This window comes from Grammomys surdaster, unplaced genomic scaffold, assembly GCF_004785775.1.
Source record: "Grammomys surdaster isolate TR1022 unplaced genomic scaffold, NIH_TR_1.0 167, whole genome shotgun sequence".
NCBI classification, from domain to species: domain Eukaryota; kingdom Metazoa; phylum Chordata; class Mammalia; order Rodentia; family Muridae; genus Grammomys; species Grammomys surdaster.
The window spans coordinates 9579185-9594979 of NW_021604615.1; the positions used below are offsets into that span (position 1 = coordinate 9579185).

The window sequence follows — 15795 nt, forward strand, 5'->3', positions numbered from 1 at the left end:
TTCTGCGTATCCAGGATGGCACTCCGTCAGAAGTCGTAGCAATTCCAGAATCATGCCTGAGGTCACACACTCTCTCCCTCGCCTCCTCTCTCTCAGATCGGGAGCTGCAGCAATCAGATGGGTCAGGTCGCCATTGTCTCCTTCCAAAGTTCCATCCCCAAAGTCATCGAGTGTTTCAACGTGGAGTCACGCATCCTGTGTATGATATACATTCCTGCAGAAGAACCAAAACCCCAAGAGCCCACTGAAGCCAAGGATCCAGAGGCCACCGCCTCGAGAGCGCCCCCTGTGCCCACCATCTGCCTGGGCACAGAAGAGGGAAGGTAGAGAACACACACTGTTTTATGGATTGTCTTCAGTGCAGAACACGTCACCTCCCTCATGGGGCAATGTGAACCTAGTATAAGATGCAAGGGGGATACTTCCGGTCATTGCACGCTAAAGGGACCATGCCTGTGCTAATCCATCTGATAAGAGAGCTGACAGTTTTCTAAAGGGGAAAGCTCCCTACGGCTTGCCCCCCCCCTCCCCCCAGTTTCTGTTAATTCTTCTTAAGAACCAGCACTTGGAAGGCAGAGGCAGGTGGATTTCTGAGTTCGAGGCCAGCCTGGTTTACAGAGTGAATTCCAGGACAGCCAGGGCTACACAGAGAAACCCTGTCTCGAAAAACCAAAAAAAAAAAAAAAAAAAAAAAGAACAGGCCACTTATTCCATTTTGGGATAAAACAACAATATAGTGTATTATAATCATGTGGGAAAACTAACATTCTAAAATTTATAGGAAGAAAGTGAATTATGACCCAGACTCTCTCTTCAAGCTATAAGAGTGTAATCATGCTGGGCGGTGGTGGCGCACGCCTTTAATCCCAGCACTTGGGAGGCAGAGGCAGGCGGATTTCTGAGTTTGAGGCCAGCCTGGTCTACAGAGTGAGTTCCAGGACAGCCAGGGCTACACAGAGAAACCCTGTCTCGAAAAAAAAACAAAAAAACAAACAAACAAAAAAAAGAGCGTAATCATAATGGTTGTGGGTGTTTTAAAAATGTGGTCAAGCGTGTGTTAACATGGGGGAAGAAGGGGGCAGGTGAGGAGGACACGTGCCATTGGCTGATGCTGACCGGCGCTCTCTCGGGCGCACGCAGGCCTGTTAACGCGTGCTCTTTCGTTTGCAGCATTTCCATTTACAAAAGCAGTCAGGGATGCAAGAAGGTGAGGCTTCAGCACTTCTACACGCCGGACAAGTCCACAGTCATGAGCTTGGCTTGCTCCCCGCAAGGCCTGTATGCAGGCCTGGTCAATGGGTCTGTAGCCAGCTACACCAAGGCTCCAGGTAACTACCCACACTCGGCTGACCCCGGGCTACAAGTCAGTCTCGCCATGGGGCTCGTCACTCCTGTTTCCAAACCTGTGTAACTTGCTCCTTTCCGAAAAGGCACTGATGGACACATGGGAAGTTTTTCTAAAGTTGGTTTCTAGGGATTTCTTCCTGTTCCACAGTGACTCAGATTAACCTAGACCAGCCTCGGGGCTTCACCCCTGCTGTTGGGGACCCCAAATTCTCCCACACTCTCCTGAGCCTTCCTCCCTCACTCAAGCCCACTTTGACGTGGGGGTGTGACATCTCTCCAGGGATGGCTTTTCCATCGATGATCTTTCTACATGGCACTGTGGTGACTGGCCTCACCTGCCCTCACAGTCTCAAACACAGAGCCCAGTCCTTACCACCTCAGAAGCAATACCCTTTCTTTCAGGTTTGCAGTCAGTTATCTGTGCTCCTTTCCCTCAGCCATCTGGTTTTCTTCATGCCTTGTGCATGAATCTCTTAAAGGATTAACCCCCATCTCTGTACATTTTGACCAGCCAAGCCCTGTGCTGTGTTATACAGAATGCGTCATAGCACAAGATATCTTTGTAGCTCCACTATCTTTGCAGCCTTCCTGGTGTGTCTTAAGCTCCCTGAGCATTGTGGGTAGGCCTGGGTAGTAGAGTATAAGGCGGCCGGAGCTCCCATACAATGTCTGTTGTCCGTTCTTGGTGGCAGAGGATGTGATTGGTCAGAGACTGTGGCCTTCCCAGACAGAGTGAGCAGTTGCTTTGGAGTGTGGCTTGGAAACCTGGGACTTGAAGGGAAACTTCCAGGTTGTGAAGCCATGGGACTATCACTGTTGGTAGCTTGTGTATGAAGTCTGGCTATGGTGCAGGCAGCCTGCCTGGCAGCTCTGAACTCAGCACAAACCCAGGAAGAAGCTGTCCCTGGAGGCCATCCTATTGGCTCAGATTCACACACTTTGAGGTTGCACGTGGCCCTCCCAGGGAGACAAGAATGCAGTACCTAAGGAAAGGAGAGCTTGCTTAGCCAGAAATTGGCCAGAAAACAGAGGCCAATTGTTGGGAGCCTAGTCTCGACCAAAGCAAAACATCTAAAGTGGGTTATCCCACCTCTGATCTCGGAGTTCCCATTTCAAAGGAACCATACGGTCGATCCACAGCGCAGCGCTTTCCGGGCAGCCTGCGGGCAGAGCTCTGTCTCGTCTGCATTCTCATGCCATGCTCGCGCTCGGGAGCATATTCCCTCACAGGTCCAGGCTGTGGTGCAGTGACAGGGCTGTGAGTACCACGTGGGATGGTTGTCTGTCGGTATGAGTAGGACAGGTGAGGGAAGGGGAAGGTGGAGTGTGTGCATACCTGCATGCATGCGTGCACACTTGTATCTAACCATATGTGCACCCAGTACACCTGCTACATGAAAGGGGGACCGGGACACTGAGGTTCAAAACCGCCCCGCACCATGGTTCAGCCTGAACAGAATTCTCATGGAAGGTGCTTTGTATCAGCAAGCACACCACAGCAGTCAGAGATCGCTCGGTTGCCTGCCTCTGTCTAGCAGCCCAGCACAACTCCCTTTGCTCAGAGGTTTTTTCACTCAGAGGCTCAGGGGTTCTGGTCTGACAGAAAAAGCTGAGCACACACAAACACACACACACATAAACACACACACACACACAGCAGGGAAGGCACACTGATCTCCTGGAGCTCAATGAACGGCTAGGGTGAAGGCTGAAAAGTTAAATACTTAGAAGATAGCCCCGTCGGTTGCTCTAAAATTCACATTGAATCTTCTTTTCATCTGTACAGTGGCTGTGCTATCGATTCGTTCTTATTTGAGTCGGGGCAGAGGTAACTCACTACTGACCTCTGTAGCTTTTTCAAACTAAAATACGTTTTGGCTTCCTGGGGGTCAGGGAAGGGAGGGAGGCGTTTGAAGAGCAGAGCCTCTGGCTTAGTTTTGTCCAGTACGAGATGTTCCTCTTGAGATACTGTACACATCACTGTCTGCTCTGAAGACATAAGCATCTGCCCAGTGATTTTGGATATAGTCCTTCTGAAACAACCAAATAAGTTCACACATCACCACCGGGCCACAGTGGCATCTGTGGAACCATGGGACGGGTCCTGTGCAGAGCTTTTTACATATGCACCTCACCTTGAGTTCCTGAAACAGGTTTTGAGGCTCATGACAGTACTGCCCCCATCTTACAGATCAAGAAACTGATGCTTAACTTACAGAGATCAAGGGATGTGTCTAGAACCATGCCAGGTAACGGCACACTTTCCTGGGATCCATAGGAAGCTGTCCCATCCTGCCTGCTTCCACAGGGCTGGTTCCAAGGCCCTGGACACCCCTTGTCGGATGCAAGCGTTGTAGTCACAGCTGGTACTTGAGTTGTGTTTTGCGGTAATGTGTAACCTTGTTTCCCTGTCTTCGTGCACAGTTACCTGAACTCAAGGGACTCTAAACTTGCTTTCTTTTAAGATGGATCCTGGAACTCGGAACCCCAGCAAGTGATCAAGTTGGGTGTCCTGCCAGTCAGAAGCCTTCTCCTGGTGGAGGGTGCGCTCTGGGCAGCCTCCGGAGGGCAGGTGTTCATGGCCAGCTTGGAGACTCACACTGTAGAGGTGAGTCAAGCATTCCCTGCTGCGGCCTGTTCCTGCATCCCAGAAGCAGCCAGGCTTTCTGGAGCGCGAGTGGTAGGAATGGGTGGTGCATTCTGGGGCCGTGCGTGAAACTAAGACACTTATCGGCTTTGCTTACAAAGATTACCATTTCCTAACTACACATCTGTGGGGCATAGTCGCTCTGTGTTTACCTGCTGTCTGAGTCAGCGTTCCTTTGCTGGGAAGAGACACCACAACCCCAGCAATAAAAGAAAGCATCTAACAACGGCTGACTTAGAGTTTCAGAAGTTTAGTCCATTATCATCATGGCAGGAAGCATGACGGCATGCAGGCAGACATGGTGCTGGAGAGGGAGCTGAGAGTTCTACATCTGGATCCACAGGAAGCGAACTGGCTTGAGCTTCTGAGACCTCAAAGCCCATCCCATAGTGACACTCTCTCTTCCTCCAACAAGGCCACTTCTATTCCAATAAGGCCACACCTCCTAACAGTGCCGCTCCCTACGGGCCAAATATTCAAACACGTGACTCTATGTGGGCCATTCCTACTCAAACCACCACACCTGCTAAGTAATGGAAAGATTGCTTTAAGGATACCTTTGGTATAGTCTTGAGGGACACGTAGAAAATCAGTGATTGACCGTACTATCCTTTCTCATCAGTGGGCCAGGGCATTATTCCTGGGATGCAGGAAGAATTAGTCAGGCATTCGGGAAGCCAATCCAGCCTTCCCAAACAAAAACAAACAAACAAACAAACAACAACATAAACAAAAAAAATCCTCCCTCTATGTGGGAATTTGAACAAAGAGAGAAAACAGTAAGCTCACAGGACTTTCAGTAGGAGAAGTGTGGGGATCACTCTGCCGTGGAGGAAGGCCTCTCCTGAGATGCCAGACATAGAACTTACCATAGCTGAGAAAGGCATTTCGACCTAGCGTCATAACCTTCTTCTCACATCTGATAGCTAATACACAGGCACCAAACTATTCGTTTTCAGATTTAGGAAAATATTTCTCGTACATATGATCAGGAATTAACCTACTTAGCGTACAACGAGGTCGTCCTAGACGTGAAGAAAGAGGCAAGCAACTCAGTAGAAAGTGCCCAGAGGGCCTGCGAGGCAGGAAAGGAAAGACACACAGTCACACACACCGCGGCCTCAGTGGAGACAGGTGGGTGTACAGCAAGGTGGTATTTTGGGTTTATTTTTAGAGCCACGTTAGGTTCTTGGCAAAACTGAGCTGAAAGTTGAGATTGCAGCACCTCTCTACCCTCGCTCACGCCCCTTTCCCATCCCGCCCCCGCCACGTGTCACGCTTGTTTCCATCAGTGGTCCTTGCTGTTCAGTCCGTAGAGTACACTGGTCTCCACTCACAAGGTGGACCAGACAGTCATTGATCTGTGCCCCCGCCGCAGCAGACACCGCCATCCCCTCTAAACCCCTCTGACCGTCACTGGCTTGTTTCTCTTCCTCAGCGTGGGTAACCTCAGACCATTTAGACTCTGTGTTTCAGAATGTCAAGGCAACGGTAATTGGAAGTACCCAAAACAAACCTCCAGTGAGGTTCGGGGGTGGAGTCAGTTAAGCGCAGGCGCACTACACAGCATTGAAGGCGGTGAGCGCAGGCAGTGCGCAGGCCTGTCTGTTATTCACTGGAGAACGGGTTCCACCCAGCAGCACCCCTGCAGCGTAGCGCTGCGTCCACTGCCTAGGGTCAGGTCTCCGTGTCCCATGTCCCAGTCTATGTTTGCAGTTCACAGATGTCTAGACCGCGTAACTTTCATTGCACCATTGGTATTTTCTAGTCATATCTTACACTATTTATTATACCGATTGCTCATGCCCGGCTACCCCATCTGTCTTAAACCATCTCTCACCCAGCCCGTCCCTCAGGTCACATTGTTTTGTTTCGTTTTTATTCTGTAGGGTGGGGTAGTTTAATCTGACTGTTCAGCACTCTTCAACGTCAAATTGCCATCACCATTGGCCTCAGAAAACATCTGTAGGTCATCTTTAGCGGGGATTTACCAGCTCGGCAGATCAGGGCTTCAGGCCATTTTGCTAAGGGTTCACGCGGCACACTTTCAGACGTCGTTCAGACACCTATTTCAGGACGTGCACTGGTGGCATGTGCTGTCCCCTCAGGGAGAGAGTGATGCGGAGAACTGGGGTGGTTTTCCTGCTGTAAGTAGAGTCCAGAGCCCCACGCATGTTCAGCATGCCACCGTCTAACCACGCTCCTGCCGCCAGAGCTTCAAACTGTAGTGTGTGATTGACACGGAGCCCATCAGTGCAGATGCTGCCTCAGGCTTAAAGACTCCCTAGGGCAGTGCAGGTCTCAGGAGGTGAGGTTCTGCCAGTAGCAGGATGTTTGTTTCTACCTGGGCCAAGCTGCAGACGGGCAGTCGCAGGCTCAAAACTTCCTCCCTGGGACTGCAGTGAGATAGCTTCCCTCACTCCCAGGCTGAGCCTCAACTGAAGATCCTACTGCCTCAGCCCGAGTGCTGAGCTACACCAGCGTCTGTTTTTCTGATTCGTATATGAGTGGCTTCTCTGTGTTCCCAAGGCCCAGCCTTCCAGCTTGCCACAGGAGAGGCAGAAGGAAACCTGGGTAAGCATCTCCTCCCTCAGTTCCCTGGTAGCTTCGGTTACATCCACCTGTGAGTCACTGTTGTTATTAGAACCTTGCCTACAAGCACAGAGCAAGCCCTACCAAGTCACAGGTACCATGGCAACTTCCTGGGACTTTGTTGCAGCCCTTGCCGGTACCAGTGACATCTTCGTGGAAACACATTCCTAGAAAGTTCCACAAACCTGCGTAGATACGTTCCACAGGGCAGATTTGATGAGTAGCAGTTGTTACCTTGCTGGTTCCGTGCCTAAAATAGTCCAGCTGCGTGTCACGGGGATGCTCATCTGGGCCTCTAAGTCAGGGGTTGCTCTGTTGGTGAAGGGAAATGCCCTCATCCAGCACAGCACACCACAGCTGCAGCTGCCATTTTTCATCAGGATGAAATCTTGCTAAAAGAAACATCCAAAAGCCAGAGTAGTGTTTTGTTAGTCGTCATTTTTATACTGAGACATAATAGCACTATCTTAAGATCTTTTTCCCCAAATGGCAACATTATATCATCATCATGATCTTATTAGTATTACTATAGTATACTAAAACCAAAAGTGCTAGAGGGTGTTCTCTGCAGCCTTCCCTAGAAGGCCACCAAGATAAGGTCACATTCACTCTCTGCTTTATTATGCCACGTGCTCTAGAGAGGCTCAGTGCTGGAGATTTCCAAGGCTCAACGAGTAGAGAGCACCCAGATCCATGTACCAGTCCCCTCTGTGCAATTTTTAGCCCAAAAATAACTAGACACATTTATAGAGAGAAGCAAAACCTGCTTTTCTGGGAAAATGAGATTCATGCTGTTCCTGTTCTGTGGGCAGCCACAGCCGAGCTGTGGGTGCAGCCCGGGATCTCAACCTGTGTTCACCCAGCTGGGGTGGGGGTGCTGCTGCTGCTGGAGGGAGGGAGCTGCCTTCTGCACAGCCTCTGAGTCTGTGGCTGAGCCTGGGTCATGCAGGGTGGAGAAGAGCACTGGGAGACATTAGGGAGGAGGCTCTGAGGGCGAGCATCATCACAACTGCTGTGGGGCTGAGTGGGAAGGCTTGTAGGTCAGGGTGTCCTGGGTTTGGGGGTCTCTAACCTGGTAGTCCGGGTCAGAATGCCTCCCAGATGGCACTTCTGCCTCCTGCCAAGCACGAGGGCAGTTCCTATGCCGATTGTCATGTAGGGAGGAACCATGTTCTCTACATGCTATTTTTGTGTTTATGTATACATGTGTGTATACACATGTGTGTGTTTAAAAGTCTAGTCTCCAAAGACTAATACAAGTAGGTCTAAAGCAATCTGCGTTTATGAACAGGCTGATGTTTCTGGGGTTCTGGCAGATGCTAACTTCCCCAGCTGTTTTTCCTAGAGCCATGGGCACCGTTATGGCTTCATTACTGGAGAAGCCTAACACTAAAGGCTGCTCTCCTTGCTCCTGAGTTTCCGCCATATATGGTGCTTCTACTAGATTCCGGTGGACGGAAGGAAAGAGGGATAAGGGGACAGACAAGATGAACAGCCAGGCCAGGAATTCAGCAACACCACAGTGGTCTTCAGCCACACTCTTCCTTATGATAATTAACAGAGCAGCACAGACCGGGGCTCCGCACATCCATCCTGGCCTCCCTGTGACCTCTGAGACATGCTCAGAACCAGTTTTGCAGGGAGGGAAGGAACAGGTCCTGGGCCTACGTTCCTGCTCTTAAAACAGAACATCAGACTTAGGGGATCCACGTCCAGGATCACAGAAGTTAACTGATGCTGTGTGGTCCTTCATCCAGCGTCCATTACACACTGTTCTGTACCTGCCAAGTACCAGGTACCATAGAGCAGACACTGGCAGTGTGTCCAGCCACGGGACAGTGTCTGGTGTTGGAGTTCTGGTGACTCCTTTCTGCCCAGTCCTCAGCAGGCACGGTAAAGCTATTCCCAGGTCAGAACCGACCTTGCAATGTTCAAGCGCTGTGTCTGCCCGAGTCTGTGTATAGAGCTACAAAAATCAAACCATGGGGCCTCATCACCACCCTCATCAAGATAAGCAGAGTTCAAGAGGAAGGACTGGGAAGAGATACCACAGAGAATGTAAGCGTGAGATGTGACTCCGGGAGGAACTGTGGTTCGCTGGCTGAAGCATGGGACAAGTGGGTGACAGATGAGAGGGCACAGTGGGTCTGACAGGGCCAGGAGGACCTCACATTAGCAGGAGCCTAGAGCTCTCAACCCAGCATATGGATTCCAGGTGAAGAGGTCCAGGCTGCCTCTCAGCTTCCTGGTCCTCAGGCAGAGATGGGGACGGCCACGTCTGCTGGAGCTACCCTAGCGCCTTAGTCCTTAAGCCCCATGCAGACTTTGCATTTCCTTTCTGAAGATCACACTTGCCATGTGACATCGAGCATTCAGGGACCCTAGATACAGACCAGGTGTTATGAAACGTGTTTTCTTGGAAGATGACGCTGCCAGCCCTTCAAGTGCTACAGACTGCAGACTGGAAGTGAAATTGAGAAGGTCGCTGGGGATGGGAGACCCTAGAGCTGTGGCCATGCATGTTTCCAGAGAAGGCTGGGTAGGCCTGTGACATGGAGAGGAAGGAGGCACTTGCTGTTTAATCCTCCAGTGGTGCCTCCTCATGGGCTGTGGTTTCTTGTTCTGCTTTTTCAAGCCTCCTTGGAAGTCCTGTGACTCAGCTTCCGCAGGTTCCTGGGGCAGAACCGATCAAGATTTGTGCCCCCAGATACGCAGCGGGTCATCCTCTGCAGACAGTTCTAAACGAAATGTGACCACAGGGCAATGGGCAGGAAGGGAGGGCTCCTTCAGCACTTAGAGGAACAAGGAAATACAAGGCAAAATGTCCTGCCTTGACCTCCACCTGAGGCTTGGCAGAATAACTGCTATGAGGAAGTTGATGCTAATTTCCAGAGACCAGGGAAGATGGGCAGGTATGAGCTTAGCTGTCCCGTGAGAGCAGCACACAGAGCAGTCTGACCTTCCACTGACCCCATACCCCTTGCCTGGGCCAGGCATGAGACTCAGAGCCACCTCTTTCTCCAGTCCCTGGCACTGGAACACACCCAGGGCACCTCAGCCGTCTCAAGTGCAGGGCAGTTTCAGGGCCCTGGGCTGGTGACAATATTCCTTGTGTTACGAGCTCCACGTGGAAGGTCTCTGCTCCTTTGTGATCTGAGTTAAATCACAGTGACCTACGATGCATGTGTTTTGGCCAGAGTTATGTAGGAACCAGAGGTATCTGTCCATCCAGGCTTCTTCCTCCAGTGATGCCTGACTGTGCAGGAGGTGTGGGGGTGGACAGGTGGGCATCTCAGAACCCTGAAGCCCATGCCAGCACTGAAACTCATGGGTACCAACCGTCTTCAGCATCCCAGGAGTGTCCCTGTATCCAGCCTAAGCCCCAGAATGAAGCAGACAGCCCCTATGGGGCCACATATTCCATTCTCTGTGTGAAGACATCTAAGAACTGTCCACAGGGCCGTCCAGTAAACATCAGACAGACTGTGCTCAGCATGAACCCACAGAGAGGAGTCCAGGGGCCAGGCCAGTGCTAGTGTCTCAGGGTTCATAGAGGAAGCTGTGTGTTGGCATAGCAACAGTGTAAGTGAACACACACAGAGGATTCAGGGGCCCGCCTCCTCGTCTGACCACATAGAGTTGACTGTTATTACCTGAGACACTGGAGTTGGGCTGAGTGGGTGTCGGCTTGGAAGGGGGAGGTGAATTTGCTAAGCTATAATCTTGAGTACAGAATCCCTAAGGAATTCCAGAACAACACTGGTAGATTAGAAAATAAATAAATAAATAAATAAATAAATAAATAAATAAAATTTGGCAAGGTCAGAGGTTACAAGATCAATATCCCCAAATCAATCTATTTTGTGTGTGCCAGCATCAAGCAGCCTGAGAAACATACCAAGGAGACGAGGTCAGGGGACATCCCATGCGGCTCCTAACCTGGGTTCTGCCACCCATGTGCAAATATAGCCACTCCTACCCTGGAATCTTCCACTGAAATGAGATACAGTTAATGTGAGCTGTACCTTAGCTCAGCCCGGCTCCTCCGGGAGCATCTGTGTGTGTGGGGGGGGGAGGGGGGTACTGTGACCTTGGCAAGCCTGGTGTCTCTTGTGATTGATGGGTCATGTGCTCTGCCCCCTTGTTCTCTTAGGACACAGAGCTATGACTGTCCCAGCCCCCCACCCCCGCCCCGCAGGCATTTTAAGTTGTTCAGATTTAGAGAGCCAAGATTGATCCTGACTGAATTACTTGACTTTCTGGGGTGCTGCTACGCTGTGTCTTAACTTGCTTTGGCCCCTCACCCCCTCGGGTCTCAAGATAGCCATATAACTGAGGTTTGCCATTGAGGCCTTGTGCGGCAGTGGGGCTGTGAAGGTGGCCATTGGGGAATGAGATCCCACAGGGCTGCTTGCTTCAGGCAGGCCCCTGAGAGTAGCCGCCCTAGGTCTATGTTATGAATCAGATTGGCCTGATTGTCTTTGCCTGGATTGGGGAGAAGGACCAGCCTCCTCCCAGGTACCCAGGGCTGTGCTGCTCAGTGGGCTGTGTCTCCTTGGATGTAAACCAGCAGCCATGCTTCCCTCCCGTAGCCCCCTTTCATGCTGCACTGAAGTTGTTCTCTCTGCTTGCCAAGGTACCATGATAAAAGGTGAATAGCGCTGGGTTCTGTGAATGACCTGTCTGCTCGGGGAAGCCTAGAAAGCATTGTGCCCTCGGGTGCTATTCTGTGGCTATGGGTGTAGGCTCATGGATTTGATCTCCACTGGGACCCCGTGATCCCCAGGAGTGACTCAGCCTAGCCCCACTGTGTGGCACCTTCGCTCACAGCACTGTTGTAGACTCCTCGGCTGTACCCCTTGATACCCTGTGTGACCTTATCTCCTCTGCTCCCCCAGAATCAGCTGGAGGCCCACCAAGAGGAAGGGATGGTCATCTCCCACATGGCTGTGGCTGGTGTCGGCATTTGGATCGCCTTCACTTCGGGGTCCACCCTTCGCCTCTTCCACACGGAGACCTTGAAGCACCTGCAGGATGTCAACATCGATGCCCCCGTGCATAGCATGTTGCCAGGTACTCCCCCACACCCTGGGAAGGGAGGGTTCTACTGTCACTGTCCCTAGAACAGCTTGTAGTCAGGTACCTCAAAAGGAAGGGGAAAGGGCAGCAGGGACAGCAGCTGCTAATGCACGCATAGCCAATGTGGTCCATAGCCCCTGGGTGTTCACATGTACCCCATCCGTGTAGGTGACCAGCCGCTGTGTGTAGACCTGGCATGGCTTAGTGTGTAGCATGTATATGAACATGTAGCCTGTATAGACAGCTATACATCCTGTCTACAAATATAATGAAGGCTGCATTCATGGCCACAGTGGACCATTTAGGGGCGCCAAATGTGAAATGAATCATCCTGAATGTACCTGTAGCCAATAGGAGTCACTGAAAGCTTTGAACAGGGAGAGTGGAGAGGCCATGCCAGGGTGGATGTGGGGAGGATGATCGTGTAGGGGGAGGCTCGAGTGGATCTTGCCCGCTCTTTGTCCAAGGGGTCCTGCCTAACAGGCTGCAGGGAGAGCATGGGAGGAAGATGGGGATGCCAAGGACAGGAATGGGCTGCGTTAGAAAGTAAGCAATGGGAGCGAGGGGTGCTGGCCACTGGGCAACTGACGGGTGTGCTGTGTTGGATAGCATTTACATGTGGATCGTAGGTAAGCCAGTCCACGATGCCTTGGAAAAGCGTAATAACAACTTAGGGGTCATGATGGAGAAAGAGTACACACCCACCCTTGGCATGAGGAGTAACGGGGAGGCAGAGAGGCAAGAAAGGTACCAGCTGAAAAGATCCACTGAGACCCGAGGACACTGGCATCCAGGACTGCTGACGGGCATTTTCCTGTGGGATTGGCTGTGGGATTGTAGTCTATTTTATTTAGTTAGGAAAATGGGGGTTTTATTTTTAGAAGATAAAACTGATTCAGCATCAAGGCTGGCCCCTGAAGCATGCTTCTTTGGACCTGACCTTTTTAAGTATTAGCCCTCTGGACAGGTGTTTGCTGTTGGACTCTATCCTTGCCCTTAGAAACCATGTCAGAACCACCAGCTGCCGGTGCATGCTTGCATCTGGCCAGAGAGAATGCCCTGCACTCCCTATTGACATGGAAAGGGACAGGAGTTAGACTGTTCTGTGATAAAGACTTCTGGGCCCCAGATCCTGACTTGGTGCCCTGTGGCCTCCAGGGAAGCAGCTGTGGTTGCCATGGTTCCTGGAATCCTGAGAACCAACCGCAGGAATGTGTCTGGGCCACACTGCCTTCCCAAGGCCGGGAGTAGCGGTGGATGGGTGAGGGTTGGGGGGTGGGCTGCCTGTGTTCACCCCCCTGCAGTTTCTGTCAGAGACGACTCATACTTTGATGGTGTTGAGAGGTAGTAGAAACTGGGAAATGGGGTCCAGCCAGAGGAGGCGTGTTGCTGGAGAAATGCCTTGGACAGATGCCCCCTCACTCCCCCACACAACTCCTAACCTTTCCCAGCTATCATGAGATGAACAGCCTTCCTCCACACGCCCTTCTGTCATATGCTGGCTTGCCAGGAGCTACTGAAAACACAGGCCAGAGTCAATCATCCTTTTAAGTTGCTAATGTCAGATATTTGGTCGCAGTTGTGGTCGATGGACTGATACAAGTCAAGTTGGACACAGCCCGGGGGACCCTCTGTCACGGGTCTTGATCTGCTTCCGTGTAGCTCGTTGGTGTGCTTCTTATCCGTGTGTGGGTGGGGCAGACAGGCGTGTCTGACCAGGGTGGACGGGGAAGCATCGTGTGCCCGATGTTAATTCACTCCCACTCTACCTATGGGAGGCCTTGTCAGGCTCGCAGCCTCCAGTGCTCACCCAGTGGTCATGTGGAGCTATCCTCAGCCCGGTCACTGGGGAAGGCTAACCCAGCCGAGCTCCGCCAGAGCAAGGACAGGGTACTGTCTCCCATGTCCAACGGTAGTTCCCAACATCCCAGAATGTGCCTTGTGGGCCGTTCTGATCTCCGGCACAGACACACTGTGGTTTAGATAGAATAAAGGCAGTGTTTCAGAGCACCGAGGCCTGAGTGTCTGAGCCACTGATGGATTGTGGTAAGTGCACATGCAAGCGTGTGTGCACACAGGCAAGTGTCCTTTCATGTCACTGTTAAAGCCCAACTGGGTCCTGCAGGTAGAGACACAAAGAGCCAAAAAAGATCAAAATTTCGAGAAAAAAAAAAAAAAGAAGATACAGTAGTAGTCGTCAGAACCTGATCAGAGCGCTCTCCTCTGAGAGGTCCTGAGACCACCCCGCGGAACATATGAATCGGTTTCCAGAAAGTCGTCTTCCCTTCCCTGTGGAATTCAGTTCTGAGGCTGCTTGGCTTCTAATGTAAACCACACCATGCACACTGCTGCCCAGCAGTAGACCTTAGCTTGGGCAGGCGTGGGACTCAGAGAGCAGAGGAACAGAAGGTGCGGCTGCAGCGTGGTAAGGCCCCAAGCAGCCCGGGTGTCACTGCACAGGTGTTTCCTGCCCTGTCCTCAGTACTCCGAGCAGGCAGAGAGGGGTGACAGAGGTGCTGGGCCACACTTACCCTCCCGTGTCCCCGTGGAGCAGATACAGCCTCCGGAAGTGATGCAGTCAAGTAAAAGGGCCAAGTTTCCTATTTAAAAAAAAAAATTCAGTGTGAGTTTTCTAAGTGCCAGGGACCTAGTCCTAAGGGGCTTGTGAGTTAACCTGCACTCCTGGTCATGTGTGAATGGGAACTGGATCCAGCCACACCCAGCTGACATTTGGGCATCATCTCTCCTGCCAGCTGGGGGTGACCTGGGCAGCGGGTAAGGGGAGCATTTGAAAACAGCAAACAGCCAGTTCCTGGAACAATTTTTTTTAGTCCCTAAATAAAAAAAAATAAGGAAGTAGCAGCATCTAGTGCTTGCTTGCTTTCTTCCTTTTTGTTATCATTGTCATTATTATTATTATTGTTATTATTATTTTATTATTATTATTATTATTTAAGGCAATTTCTTTTCATAATGACATGGAGTCAATGTTTTAGGCTCCCATGAGGCCCTGCTACCTCACACCTAGGCACCTTTATCTCTGCATCCATACAGGGTTTCTGTCTCCCAGATTCCTGTCCTTCCTCTCTAGGACTCATCCAGTATAAGACTCTACCATGCTAGTCCGCTCATTCTCCTCAGAGAAATGCACTTCTGACAGAAGGACGGCTCTGAAAAGGCAATGGAACACTTCCCAGATTCTTACTATACTTAAGATAATGTAGGTGTAAAAGTGAAATTTCTCTGAAACAAAATACACGCACACTGTTTACATGTGGGAGAATCGAACAGAGAATAAAGGATACACGATGTATTTCTGGATGAATGAAAATGTCTAGTGACCCTTATACCCTTCATACTTTGATGGTAAAAACATTTTTAGAAGCCACCAAATGAGATGACATTACACACGAGAAGCCCCATTTGCCTGTTAATTGTCTTTGAAGTGAGATCGTTTCCAGTAAAAAGTATTTCACAGGCATCTTTAAAAGCCCAGATCAATACTCTAAAAATTATGAATTCAAAAATTCTTCTTTGTAAAAATAAGTAAAGTCTGTCTTCCAACGCAAAATCTTTTAGGAGGTGTCAGAGGAAAGCAATCGCAAGTCAGGCTGTCATTTGTGGAGCCTCGCCTGCAGTTGATTGGCAGCCTGGGCCCGTGGGTGTGGCTAGTCCTCAGGCACCTGCGCAGAGCCGAGCTAAGGCCTTGGGGTGCAGGTGTATCCTCCGAGCTTCCCTTATCTTTGTGTTTTAAAAGGGAAGTTCTCTCAGACTCACTGGAACTTTCCATTCTCCCATCTGTTTTCCTGTCTCAACACGGGGCAACAGGGGGAGGAAGTTCTCCTGGATGTTGTTGGGTCGAGCCACACAGCAGTCAGCAATAATGGTGCGCGTGGCTCTGTAACTTCTCAGCGTTTCCTCAATGGCTCTTGAAAGCCAAAGCAGCTTCCCGAGTAGGCGGCCACTGTGGGGTCAACCGCAATGCATCCCTAAGGTCCATGCCATTACAGACATCTAGAATCGCAGGGATTAAATACCACGAGCTTCTGAAAAATTGTACAGATCAATGCTCGGAAGTAAAAAAAGGAAGGAAGGAAGGAAGGAAGGAAGGAAGGAAGGAAGGAAGGAAG

At 50.8% G+C, this 15795-nt stretch overlaps 1 protein-coding gene and 1 long non-coding RNA gene across 7 annotated transcripts in view; one reads left to right on the top strand and one right to left on the bottom strand.

Moving 5' to 3' along the window:
- Window positions 1–15795, top strand: part of Arhgef10 (Rho guanine nucleotide exchange factor 10) — an 88010-nt gene that overhangs the window by 67420 nt on the left and 4795 nt on the right. For all 4 annotated transcript variants that reach the window (XM_028766401.1, XM_028766400.1, XM_028766404.1 and 1 more), the window contains 4 exons: window positions 97–323; window positions 1171–1328; window positions 3813–3955; window positions 11485–11659. In XM_028766401.1, coding sequence (XP_028622234.1) covers window positions 97–323; window positions 1171–1328; window positions 3813–3955; window positions 11485–11659 — 703 coding nt within the window. The remainder of the gene's footprint in view (window positions 1–96; window positions 324–1170; window positions 1329–3812; window positions 3956–11484; window positions 11660–15795) is intronic.
- The window catches only part of LOC114620311, a 12458-nt gene continuing 1257 nt past the window's right edge, over window positions 4595–15795 (bottom strand). Inside the window, exons 2-4 of one of the 3 annotated variants that reach the window (XR_003711298.1) lie at window positions 14197–14265; window positions 6821–6978; window positions 4595–4634 (exon numbers count right to left, since the gene is read on the bottom strand). This is a non-coding gene — a long non-coding RNA (uncharacterized LOC114620311). Of the gene's footprint in view, window positions 4635–5851; window positions 6979–12494; window positions 13785–14196; window positions 14266–15795 lie in introns of those variants that run through there. The other 2 variants (XR_003711299.1, XR_003711300.1) reach the window with 2 other exon arrangements.